The sequence below is a fragment of the Mastomys coucha genome, unplaced genomic scaffold, assembly GCF_008632895.1.
Source record: "Mastomys coucha isolate ucsf_1 unplaced genomic scaffold, UCSF_Mcou_1 pScaffold22, whole genome shotgun sequence".
In the NCBI taxonomy this organism is placed as follows: Eukaryota; Metazoa; Chordata; class Mammalia; order Rodentia; family Muridae; genus Mastomys; species Mastomys coucha.
Genome location: NW_022196905.1, coordinates 117161599 through 117174095, shown reverse-complemented (window position 1 = coordinate 117174095; position 12497 = coordinate 117161599). Strand labels below are relative to the sequence as shown.

The 12497-nt window shown below is 49.1% G+C and overlaps 1 protein-coding gene across 1 annotated transcript in view; it reads right to left on the bottom strand.

Annotated features, from left to right (window-relative positions):
* Window positions 1-71: 71 nt before the first annotated feature.
* The window catches only part of Mlxip (MLX interacting protein), a 61065-nt gene continuing 48639 nt past the window's right edge, over window positions 72-12497 (bottom strand). The window contains exons 7-17 of the mRNA XM_031337811.1: window positions 11924-12013; window positions 11340-11431; window positions 9767-10421; window positions 8627-8748; window positions 8358-8514; window positions 6721-6845; window positions 6094-6192; window positions 5865-5992; window positions 5338-5461; window positions 2778-2907; window positions 72-2169 (exon numbers count right to left, since the gene is read on the bottom strand). Coding sequence (XP_031193671.1) covers window positions 2048-2169; window positions 2778-2907; window positions 5338-5461; window positions 5865-5992; window positions 6094-6192; window positions 6721-6845; window positions 8358-8514; window positions 8627-8748; window positions 9767-10421; window positions 11340-11431; window positions 11924-12013 — 1844 coding nt within the window. The 3' untranslated portion in view covers window positions 72-2047. The remainder of the gene's footprint in view (window positions 2170-2777; window positions 2908-5337; window positions 5462-5864; window positions 5993-6093; window positions 6193-6720; window positions 6846-8357; window positions 8515-8626; window positions 8749-9766; window positions 10422-11339; window positions 11432-11923; window positions 12014-12497) is intronic.

Here is a 12497-nt window from a genome sequence, read left to right as displayed (position 1 = left end):
CCCCCCCCCCACAAACAGCCCCCTCCCTCCCTAGCCTCAGTTTCACACAAACTAACAACCTTAAACATCTGAGGAAACAGGATGAAATTAACTCAGCAAAAGGGAGAGGTAGGCCAGAGAAGCAAAGGCCAATCTTGCACCCATAGAGTTTTAGAAACAAGGTTACTCCCCTACAAGGGGAGGAGAGAACCGAAGTCCTACACGGCTATGCTGTGGCCTGTTTTGTGTGGCCTGGGAGGAGGAAGGGCTGGGCTTCTCGACCTCACAGCAGCAGTTTAGTTTTCCTTCTTACCAGTGACCTTCACCTTCTGAAGAACAATCTCACCTTGTCCTTGGGAAAAGAAGGGGTGCCTGGTGGAAATGCCAAGGCCCAGCCTATGTGCCTTGAGTTCTTCCCTCAACCTGTAAACACATTTTTGGGGGACGGCTGAGGAGGGCTACCAAACTATTCCCATACTGGACAGAAGTTAGACAATGGAGTAAGCAATTGGCTAGAGGCTCACAGCATAAATGTTGACATGGCTGGCAGCCCCTACCCTTTCTTTGTCCTCCAACTGCCTAATCCAGGGCAGGCTTAGGCATCAGCAGCAGGAGCTTCCGAATGGATCAGAAATTCAGGGGATATCCTGGGCTCCCCTCTTCATGTGGCCTTCTCAGGACAGGCAGCATGGTGAGGCAGGGCCAGGAGGACAGAGTCTGAGACAAGGCCTGCTGCCTGCTCTAGGTGTTACAGCAGAATAAGAAAGCATGTTCTTCCAGGAGGTACCCTTTCCGGGGCTCCCTGAGTGCTACAGAGAGTACCTCAGCACCTGCAGCACCTCAGAGGCAGCAGAGACAGGGATGAGGGTCAAGTCCCCCCTTCCCCTAACCTTTCTGTGTCTCTACCATCTGTAACACACACTGGAACACTTGAACCTTCAGACACGTGCCACACTCCAAACTTCACTGGTCCAAAATCTGAGCACAGCACTTTACCAGCTACCCTGGAGGCAGCTTCACGGGCTGACTCCTTGACATCTTGCTCGACAGCATTTTGTTTCTTCCTCCTCATTCAAGATGAGACAGACTTTAGTATGATGAAATCTTTGGTCTGAGAAGTGACCTGGTTTGGAGCTCCAGCTAAACTTCAGATAAAAGGCCAGCATCATGGAGTGTGACCTTTGAATGCTAAAACCAAGGGTGACACCCTCCCAGGAGTGTATCTGCTTCTCCCACAGCTGCAGAGTAGATTGGGTGAGAACAGGCACAGGAGGGTCCCAGCCAGGAGGCCTCAGAAGCTCTAGGCGGAGGCCCTGGCAATGTTGAAACGTCACGGCGACTACAATGCAGATAGAACTAAGACATAGTCAAGACGTTGCCTGGGGAGTTTGAGGCAGCACAGCAGCTTCGAATTGCTGGTGCCTTCATCCTGTCCAGTTGGCCTCCATGGCCATTGTTTTCCATGTGTGCTCAGGGGTATGTGGAGAAGATTTCCCCTTCAATAGAATACACTGGGGAGGCGGTACATTCCTTTCTGCAGAGGTTGGAACAGTAACTCAGAGGATTAGATGCTGATGGAGTCACAGGAAATGGAGAGACTTCACTGCTGCTATAGAGCCCAAAAAGTGTGCAGGGGTTGCCAGAGGAGCACAAATACATAAGGATGTGACAGGGGCCAAGTCTTGAAGTCTCAAGAAAGGAATTCTGAAGGACCCGGATGATCCTATCTACAGGAACAGGCTTTGTCTCCTTGTCTTGCACATGCTGGCCCTGGAACCTAATACGACACCAGGCGAACAGGACTGGAGCAGCCGATGTTTCCCTTTGTCTGGGCCACCCTAAAGGCAGGGGAGACTGATGACTGAGGTCACGGAATAGGAGGTCACAGCTAAGGTTCCCAAGATGGGAAGTGCTGCTGGCAGGCCTCAACCTGCTTCAGACCTGAGCGAGCGCAGCATCCTGACAAGTGCAATGGGCCACTGGAGTCAAGGGCAGCCCTGAGGCAGTGTGTCAGAAAGGGTATGAGGGGGCTCTCTAGGCATCTCATGCAGACACATGCCAACTAAGCTTAGGACTCCCCCGATCTCTTGCCAATCCTGGTAACAGCCTCTGATGCTTGCTCTGGCAGCTGGGAGGGATCTGTCAGGATGGAGGTGGTGGTACTCAGCTGTCGGAGGGTACTCAGTACCACTGTGAGACAGAGAAAGCCATAGTCAGCTGGGTATACAACACTTAGAATGACAGGATGCAAATTTCACATATGTAACCCTATGCAGTAATTCCCAAGCACCAAGGATGATGGCCAGAATTCAGCGGCAAGGAAGAGTGACAGGAGCCCTATTCTGGAAGCCAATCTCACATCCTGCCTGTGCAGATACTAGCAGGAGTTGCAAGAAGCCCAACAACTCTAGGCTATTCCTGCTGCCAAAGTGTTGGACCTGCTGTAATACTGAACTTCTGTAACATTTATATATGGTTGCAGATTTAGAACTAAATAAGAGCTTAAATAATAAAACACTAAATTCACCTAAAACATTCTGGCAAATGGAAAATATGCAATAAGAAAGCTGGATCTGAACAGGCTGGGAGGTCTGCTGAGAGGCAGGCAGCTCAGAGACCCACACTGGCCCCTATGGCTTTCCAGGTTCTCGGATCCCTTCAGTGTTATCCTCATGCCTCTTGCATGGCTGGCCTGGCTTTGTGCAGTAGAGTCTGAACTCTCCTAAACACTGTCCAGGTAAGGGCTTTTTCCCTCTAGGACCAGCACGAAGCCCCAAAGTCTGTCATTCCATACTCACTTGGCCTGAGGACAGGCAAAGAGCAGTGCTGATCCAACCAGGAAAGTGCCGTCCGCTGGAACTCCTCCAAGCTGCTGGTGGATACCATTCCCTTGAAAGACTCAAACAGTGGCTTGATGATCATGCTGAACTGTAGGGCGTAGGTTAAGGAGAAGGCGAACACAGAGGAGGGATAAGGGGCATACAGATAAAGGAGGGCTCAGGCAAGCCAGGCTTACTGCTGACTTCCCTTCTGAATAACTGGCTACAGAAAACTGATCAAAGAGGAAGGGACAGATCAGTTATTGCTAGGCAAGATGTGCCTGCCATGAGATTAAACTATTTGCTCTTACTATGAATGACCTTTGAGTGGACAGAAGATAGAAGAACAAGTTTCTTCAGCCTCACACAGGGGTAAGGACAATGAGGTGGACGTGAGACCATAGGTCAGTCAGACACAGGAGACAGCTGTATGGGAAGAGAGGAGACGAGTGGGCTGGCAGGAGCATGGGAAGCACACAACACAACACTCAAGGCAAAGTGTCTGAAGTTGGAGCCTGACTTTTGTGTTATGCACAGTCTGCAAGCTCACCACTTCCTGCAGAGCTCCCAAGGATCTAGGATGGGCCCTGTGAAGACATAAATGTTTCTCTTGAATTCTGATGCCTACAGTACCCACCCTGGCCTAGTAATGAGGAAAAGGCCACTTTGTTGAAGCAGTTCTGACACATGCTATATGCCACTAAGCTACTAAGGCTCCACTGAAGGCAGAAAGTAAGATAGCAAAGCAAATCCAGGAATGAGGTGTGCCAGCTGCCATCTCAGGCTACAGGCTCACTTACCTAGATAGTAGTGTGATGTCTTGAGCTTCACCCTCAATATTAATAAAAATATAAATACACAGATAGAGGAGTGGTGTACATCTAGGTAGAGGCACTGCACTACAAAGCAAGTTCCAGACCAGCCTACACCACAAATGGAGACTCTCAAAAATCAAACAAAATATACACAAGCTTGGTCTCTGAAACACAAACATGCACACAGACACACCCGAACAGGCTCTCTCTCTCTCTCTCCCCCCCCCCTTCCTCTTCCTCTCCCTCTCCCCTTGCTCCCTCTCTTTCTATACCACTGTCTTTCTCCACTGACTGATCTATGGTCCTATGCTGTCTATCTTCTCAGAGCAGGGGTTGCTGTGGAACGGAGAGGAGAGGCAGAAATCATCCCGTAACAGGAATCTGCTATCTCAAAGGCTGAGATCAGAGCAACCATGCCAGATGGTAGGTCCTGGCACCTGGGTAGACATACTTTATTAGGATACTTGAGACCAGAGGACACTAAGGGAGAGAAAAATCTGAGGTAATAGGTTCCAAACCCTGCCTATGTTACTTTGAAGGCTGAGGCAAAAGCATCATTTGAGCTCAGGAGTTCAAGATCATTCTGGGCAACAACGACCTTTCTCTCAAGAAACAAAACAAGGGACTATATAGCAGTTAAGAATGTGTAGGCCGGGCGGTGGTGGCGCATGCCTTTAATCCCAGCACTTGGGAGGCAGAGGCAGGCGGATTTCTGAGTTCGAGGCCAGCCTGGTCTACAGAGTGAGTTCCAGGACAGCCACGGTTACACAGAGAAACCCTGTCTCGAAAAACCAAAAAAAAAAAAAAAAAAAAAAAAAAAAAAGAATGTGTGTACTGCTCTCATAGAGGACTCAAGTTTAGTTCCTAGCACTTATGTCAAGAGGCTCACTACAGTCTATGGCTCCAGCTCTGAGGGATCCAATGCCCTCTTCAGACTCTTCAAGCATTTGCACTTAATTCACACATCTATACATAATTAAAAAGTAATAATTAAGAACTCCACATGTTTTGATGAGGGAGGAAGAAGAAAAAGAAGAATAAGAATTGAAGAAGAGGAAAAGAAGAGGAAGAGGAGGAGGAAGAGGAAGAAGAGGAGGAGGAAAAGGAGGAAAAGAAGAGGAAGAGGAGGAAGAGGAGGAGGAGGAGGAAGAGGGAAAAGAGGAGGAAGAGGAGGAGGAGGAGGAAGAGGGAAAAGAGGAAGAAGAGGGAAAAGAGGAGGAAGAGGAAGAGGAGGAGGAAGAGGGAAAAGAGGAAGAAGAGGGAAAAGAGGAGGAAGAGGAGGAGGAGGAAGAGGAGGAGGAGGAAGAGGAGGAGGAGAAGGAGGAAGAGGGAAAGGAGGAGAAGGAAGAGGAACATGACACCATCACCTGGGGTTTGGCTACTTAAAACCTCGGTAAGCCCTGCTTTCCATCTAGGGCTCTCCCTCTCTGTCACTGAGAGAACTGAGCAGGCCGCCAGATGTTAGGGTCCCTCTTCTCACCTTGCTGCCTCTGCAGTTATCTAGCTGCCTTTGTTTGCCAAAGACCTGAAGAGTAGAGTAGGTCATCTGCCTCTCTAGCCCTTCCTGCAAAGCTCTTGGATGTGGTCTCCCCAGCACCCTAGGGCCAGCCCAGAGTCACTGACAACCATGCGAGAACCTTTCTCCAAGGGGGTAACCAAGAGCACTGTCTATGGTTTTAGTGTGTTGCTTGGGGAAGAAAAGAGCAAGGAAAACCCAAAGATACAATCCAGAATTTCCAATTCTGCAGGATCCTGCTTTTCACATATTCATCAAACATGTCTTTCATGTGGTCAAACTGGCGGCAGTTGACAGGGACTCCTGTTGCAGGTAGCAGCTGTTGGCAGGAGCTGAAACAACAGGGAATGGTATGGGGTAGGTGGTGATAGAGGGGAACTGGGGACCATACAGTCAGAGGCTTATGGGAGGAGGACAAGAAACCAAACTGCTGTAATACAGGTAGCAAAGGCCACAAAGGATCCCCTCTGCTTTTGAGACATAGAAATCTGTGGGGTCTGGCTGTAGAGATGGCTCAGTGGTTAAGAGCCCTGACTGCTCTTCCAGAGGTCCTGAGTTCAATTCCCAGCAACCACATGGTGGCTCACGGCTATCTGTAATGGAATCCAATGCCTTTTAGTGTGTCTGAAGAGATAACAGTGTGCTCACATAAGAAAAATAAATAAATAAATCTTAAAAAAAAAAAAAGAAAAAAAAAAGAAATCTGTGGGGTGGAGGACTCAAATGGAACCTCACATGATGGTGGTGTTAAGCTCCTCAATTTCCTCCCGCAACCTCCGGGCCTCCTCTTGCATCTGCATCCGCTCCTGCTGCAGCTTGGTGATGTACTCCATGGTCTTCTGCAGAGTGATAGCATGGCTGGTCTGTGGAGAACAGGCGGCTGAGAGGTGGCAGGACTTAGCTGGCCACTGACACACAGGAATGGTGCACCATCACCACAAGTTGAGACTCTCCGGGAACTTACCTGCTTGGAATTATTGGAGATCAAACTATTGAGGGTGTTAAAGCCCATCCTGATATTGAAGCGCCTTTTCTGTTCAGCTGAGATGTGCTTCTGCCGGTTCTATTGGGGAATCAACTGTCACTGAGACGCAGGCAGGAGTTACACAGTCAACTTGTTCTTCCTTACTGCCTAAAATAATGCTGAGCTCAAGAAAGACAAGCAAGCCAGGGCCAGAAAACTGCAGAAGAGGCAAATGGCTAAAGAGCTCTAAGAGGAGCCAGCAAGGAGGAGGCAGGACTCATGGGCTCAGAAGCATTCGTGCTCTGTCCCCTGGCTTCCAGACTCCCCACTTCTCTACAACCTAGTGCTTGCAGCCCTGCCTCCTCCTTACAACCGGTGTGGCCAAGGCTGCATGCAGCCCAACTATGGCATGAGGACTCCGTGCTGATCCCTGGCCCCAGGAGGCCCACTCAGAGCTCTGAATAGGCCTTAACCTTCATGGGCCTGTTAGTGGGGTGGGAAATGACTGGAGACAATTTAATCTTAAGTGTTTCTGGGGTTGCAACATGAGCTGGATCTGTGGCTCTCCTTTCCTGATATTTTCTTCCTTCTCCAACAGAATCAAGATCCAAGAAAAATAAGCCATACCTTTAATGCAGCCACATTTTTGGGGTCTGTAGATTTCCCTGAGCAGTTGTTCTGGGGAGACTGAGGACTGGGACTTTGTTCTGAAGGGCATGGAGAGGCTTGGCCTGAGTTGGGGCAGTCACGACCTGAGAAGAAAATGCTCTTAGCAGGTAAGTGCTTGAGAAAGGGACTGGAAAAATAAGAAGTGAGCCTGCCTTGTCCTGGATCCACAGCTGTCCTCACCAACCAGAGGGCCTCCCAGCATGTCCTCAGGCTTGGAAGTCCATTTAAAACCTACAGCTACTCCAGAGGAAATATTAGTGAAACCTTTGCCCATATCCCAAAGTTGAGTTGTTGTTTCCAAGGCAACACCTGAGACAAGAAGTTAGATGTAGACTATGGCTGGATTCTGCCCCGTCCCAGCTATCAAACTACTCAGAAGAAAGACTGAACTGCCAACCCAGGCCCTAAATTGCCACCTCAAGACAGCCAGAGCCAGTAGAGGCTTAAGGCAACAGCTCCTAGCTCACATGCTTAGCACACTGGTACCTCTTCATTTTGTTCTTTAAATTCTACATATGTACTTTTTCTCACTCACTCTGAAAATGCTAAATAAGAAGTACTACCTCCTTTTGACCCACACAGAGTAGACTAGAGTATTACAAACCACATAGGCTTCTGTCCTATTCACTGCTGTCTCTTGGGAGCCAGTTCTGAGGTCCTCTTAGAATTTCCCTAGCCCATTTCACTTTATTCTACAAATGCTTTCCATTACTTAATTTTCTCCCGGATCTCCAGGCTCCAGTACACATCTCTCTATGCTGTGCGCTGCAGTCCCACAGGCAAGGGCAGCTTCCTTCCCTGGATAATTTTAGAAAACTGACTTATGTCTTGAGTCTGTATCTTTCCAGACTGAAGATTCCCATTCTTCAAAACTTTCCCCTCTCAGTTGGAAACCCTTTCTTAGTCCCATCTTCCCAAGTAAGACCTTCAGGAGCAGCCATGGTTTTAGCTAAGAAGAGAAGGGATTAAGGTGCAGCCCAGAGACAGACTGTGTGCTGACATGTGCTGGTGTTTCCAGCTGTCTTCCCAGTATGGCACTGGAAGGAACCCAAGTTCTACCTGCAACCCAATACTGATGTCACAGGACTCTCAGCCCCCGACCTTTGACTCCACAAGTCAGCAGGTAAACCAGTCCTGCCCTGCCTATCCTCAGTTGTGTGGTGTGAAAATGGCCACAGACCTGCAGTAGTTTAGAAACCAGGAGGGAAGATGCTGCGACTAGGAGCTGCTGCTGGCTTCACTGCTACAGCAACCCCAGGCTCAAGTTTTCTAGACTTTGGACAGGAATTCTTCAGTCCCTCTTCTGGATGGACCTGGCTCCCCCGAGCCAGGTCTTCTGAGTGTGGTTTATTGAGTGGACCAGCTGCCCGGCTGTGACATGCCTGCCACCCTCTCTTCCTTTTCTGCTGGTGCGGCTCAGCTACCCTGCTTCCCAGTAAGCATGTCCCCAGATTATGCTATGAGCAGACAGAAGGTTCTGTAGGCCCAGGTTTGCTTATGGGAGCCTGTGAATGGTCTCCCCAACCCAGAACAACCCAGAACAATCTACTTATTTCCTATGAAGCCCCGACTGCCCCACTCAAGTGAATACTCACTAGAGCCCGTGGCAGGGACCTGGGAACTACCCCCATGCAGAGAGACCTGCTCGCCCTTCACCAGGGAGTCTTGCACTGCACTTGGAGAAAAGAGCCGAGAGACAGGGTTAGGCTGGCTGCTCGTGCTGTGGCTGAGGAACTCTGGGACTCCAGAAGCCTGTGGAGACACAGCAGGGAGGTCTTGTACCAGTGATGTGGAGCAGAGCAGAGCAGCTGAGAGCCACACCTACACAGGCCACTCTAGAGAGACTAGAGGCCAGCTCTCTTACCCTGGTAATGGCAGCAGAGGCAATAACCACACTGGATGGGGACACGGTAGATGCTAGAATCCCTTCTCTCTTCAGAGGAGTTGATGTCATCATCACCTTTTGCGGTTGGCCTGAGAAGACAGCTGTGGGGATGAAGAGAGGTGGAGGGAAGGGCCTGAGCCTGTAGAGAGGTCTGGCTGTTACTGACAAAACTACTAATCTGCAGACAGCCAGCAAAACAGGGCAGCACATACCCTGCTGGTGAAGCATGTGGCTCCTCACCAAGGGGGCGGGGAGGCAAATCCTGGGGCATCTGAAACATTTTTGTACTTTTTACTTGAAAGACTGAAAGACTGAAAGACTATAACCCATAGAAAGAGACACTCATGACCAAGTGTTCTCAAATCATGTTTTCAAGACTCTTATTTTTATTTATTTTAGCTTCTAAATTATATTTTATTATTCTATGTGGTATATGTATATGTGTGTAGTATATAAGTGTGTGAGCATGCATGTGCCATGGTATACATGTGGAAGTCAGAGGATAACTTGTAGAGACTGATTCTCACCTCCCACCATGTGGATCCCCTGGATCCAACTCTGGCTGTGAGACTTATCAGTGGGTGCCTTCAGCAGTGCAATTTCAGTTCTTTAACTGCGTCTCCTTATATAGTCTTGTCCAGGCTCACTTACACTGTAAGTCAGACTGTCCTCAGACTCAAGTTCTTCCTGCTGCGACCCTTCAAGCTCTGCGTTTACAGGTATGGGTCACCACACCCAGATCAAAACTATACCTTTTTTTTAAAAAAAATTATTTATTATTTAATGTATATGAGAACACTGTAGCTGTCTTCAAACACCAGAAGAGGGCATCAGATCCCATTACAGATGGTTGTGAGCCACCATGTGGTTGCTGGGATTTGAACTCAGGACCTCTGGAAGAGCAGTCAGTGCTCTTAAGTGCTGAGCCATCTCTCCAGCCAGACCATACTACTTTTGAAACATACAGAACAGAAAGATAAGTTACACATGTGAATTATCCCTACTGGTTTGTGGTATTTAAATGGGGAGGGAGGTGTTACGAATGTAAAGGCTTAGAGAAAGGGATATATTGGCCCCTAGGCAATTCTGGCTGGCTATATATATCCCCAACCAACTCACCTGGAGCAATGCAGGCATTCTTCAACAGCAAGGAGACAGGCTCAGGTTTGGGAGCAGGCACTATTTTAGGGGGCTGCTTGTGTCTCACTCCAGTCAAGGACACAGGTTTGGGGTGTATAAAAGTTAAATGAGGTTGGGGGGGTCCCACAGCTGGTGGCTGGGGTACAGGTGACAGTGCTAGAGCACAGGGGGATGAGGAGGGGCTAGGATGGTGTGCTGTGATAACAAGGCCCTGGCTCTGGCTGAAGGTGGTGGCAGAAGCATCATGGGTAAGGGTTGCAGAGGCTGTGTGGGTAATGACAGGGGTCGATTTGCTGACTCCAGCAAACTTCTGTGGCTGCAGGAAAGCTGGTGGAGTTGGGGGGTTCAGAGTAGGGGCAGGTGAAGGAACTAAGGGCAATGCAGTTGGAACAGGTGCGGGGGCAGGGCCAGGCGAAAGTAAGGTCATGGTAAAGACAGGGAGGAAGGGCTGTGGGACACTCAGTGGTGGCTCAGAGTGACCAAAGTCTGCAGGCTGGATAAATGAATCCACGGGTTGGGATGTGCGTTCACAACCCTGCCCCTCTGTGGGATCCAGGGAGGGGGCTGTAGAAGATGCAATGAGGCTATTGGGCAGGCTCACAGGAGGGAGAGCTGTATTTGGCACGAGGTTCCCCTAGGGAAGGAAGAGACATGAAGAAACAAAGCTACAACTGAATCATTTGCTTTAACTGTTTAGCACTACATAGCACAAAGTTCAACTGTGGACATGGGGACCAAGGGACTAAGGTACAGAGGTGCTATCTCCCAGGCCAAACTGCGAGGCTGTGTTCCCCAGCGTCAGCAAGGGTCTTGTTCTCATTAGGAACTAATGAGAACACAGAGCTCAGACAAAGCTGGATAGCACCCTAGGGATATCTGGTTTCTAGAGCCTAGTCGAGATCTACCCACAGTCCCTGGTATCTTCTGTTACAGAGCAGAAGCAGCCTAGACCACAGCTGCTCAGGGTCCCCCAGGACAGCATAAGTATCAAATTCCAGTCAGACTAGCTCTTTCTGAGTGGAAAAGCTACGAGGAATCACCTGTGCCCATCTCAGTCTCTACAGAAGAAATGATTATCTGCGTTAGGTGGGCAAAGTGCCAGGTTACTGGGTGACTAACTGAATACAGCATGAACTCGAGAGCTCCCCAGGGCAGAGAACTATGTCTCACTCAGCTCGTAGCACAACACCTGCAAGTAGCTTTTACTAACTGCTAGGGAAAAAGTAAAAACAATGTACAACATATTTTTATTAGTGATCCACAATTTTCTCCTGCAACTAAACTTGTCTTAGAAAAGAGCTGGCTGAACAAAGCTCACGTGGACCTTATGTAGGAAACAGATTTGCTGGTATCATCTCCTGCCTTGTGGGGAGTTAAGGGTGCTTTGAAAGAGGGTTCCATAACTTCTTTGCACATGCTTGTGTATTCAACTCTGGATCCAGCAATGGCTCCAGCGTATGGTTAGTCAGTGGTTACAGCATTAGCCTGGCTCTGGGTGTAAACTCTGATGCCAGCCCTGCACCTGCCATTCCTGCTCCCCCGCTTCCTCTACCTGAGAAGGTGGGCTGCTAGGATCTGGGGCAGGTACTGACGAAGGAGGAGGCAACATGGAGCCAAAAATGGATCGGCTGGAGGAGAAGAGATCTGAAAAAGAACATGGGAGTCTTTTGAACTCCATGAACTTACCATTTTCTGAGACTATGACACACAAACAGGGGTCTGGACCCAAACCCCACCTCCCCAAGATAACTTTTTCTATAGAAAGAGGACTCGTGGTGACTGGACCAATTGAAACACCAGTGCTTCCAGGCAGAGCTCAGGGATAAATACAGAAACTTTGCTGGGTGGTGGCTGTGTCACAGTGCCCTCTGCTGTCTACTGAGGGAACTGCTCACAATCAAGGCCAAGTAGATGCTCCCAGCAGGAAGACAGCACTCACTCTGAGATGCCAACTTCCCTCCAATGTCCCAGGAAACTTTTCCAGGCTTTGCAGTTACTACCAAAATAATTTTCAGTCTTAAGAGCGTATAAGTCTTCCCTTTACACTGATTTCCAACTGTTCTCTCTCTAACAAGGGCACAAGTCTGATACGGGGCTCCCAAGGGAGATCCAAGCGTCATGCTATCCTCTGCTCACCCTGGAAAGGCTCAAAGGTGTCCATGAAGTCCAGGTTGGGCTGCAAAGGGATCAGGCCTGGCTGGATCATGTCTGCATTTCCCAGATGTGCTGCAATAATTACAAGTGAGAGAGAGAGGGATACTTTTACCTCAAATAAGGTCATATACCTTTAGTTCTGACCAGACCCTCCTAAGACAGTAAGAAGCTGCCTGGGATTTCTACATTCTTCGGGTTTGCGGCCATTCTTAGATATGTTCTCTCTACACTCAGAAGGCAGGAAGGACAGACAGTACTAGGATCCCATGAACTAGGAGTAGCCCCACCTTCTACCCCATTCCACATCCCAGCACCCTCCTTGTTCTCCCCTCCCTGAGGACTCAGAAGACTGAAGGCCTCTGGTGGGAATGTCATGTGCAGTATTGGGACCGACATATCTCACACTAAGACAGTATCATAAATATAAAATGAGTTTGGATCAGAGCCTGCTCCTTTCTCACAGTGGGAATAAAAGAACAATGACCGCGGGGCAGTGTTGGCGCACGCCTTTAATCCCAGCACTTGGGAGGCAGAGGCAGGCGGATTTCTGAGTTCG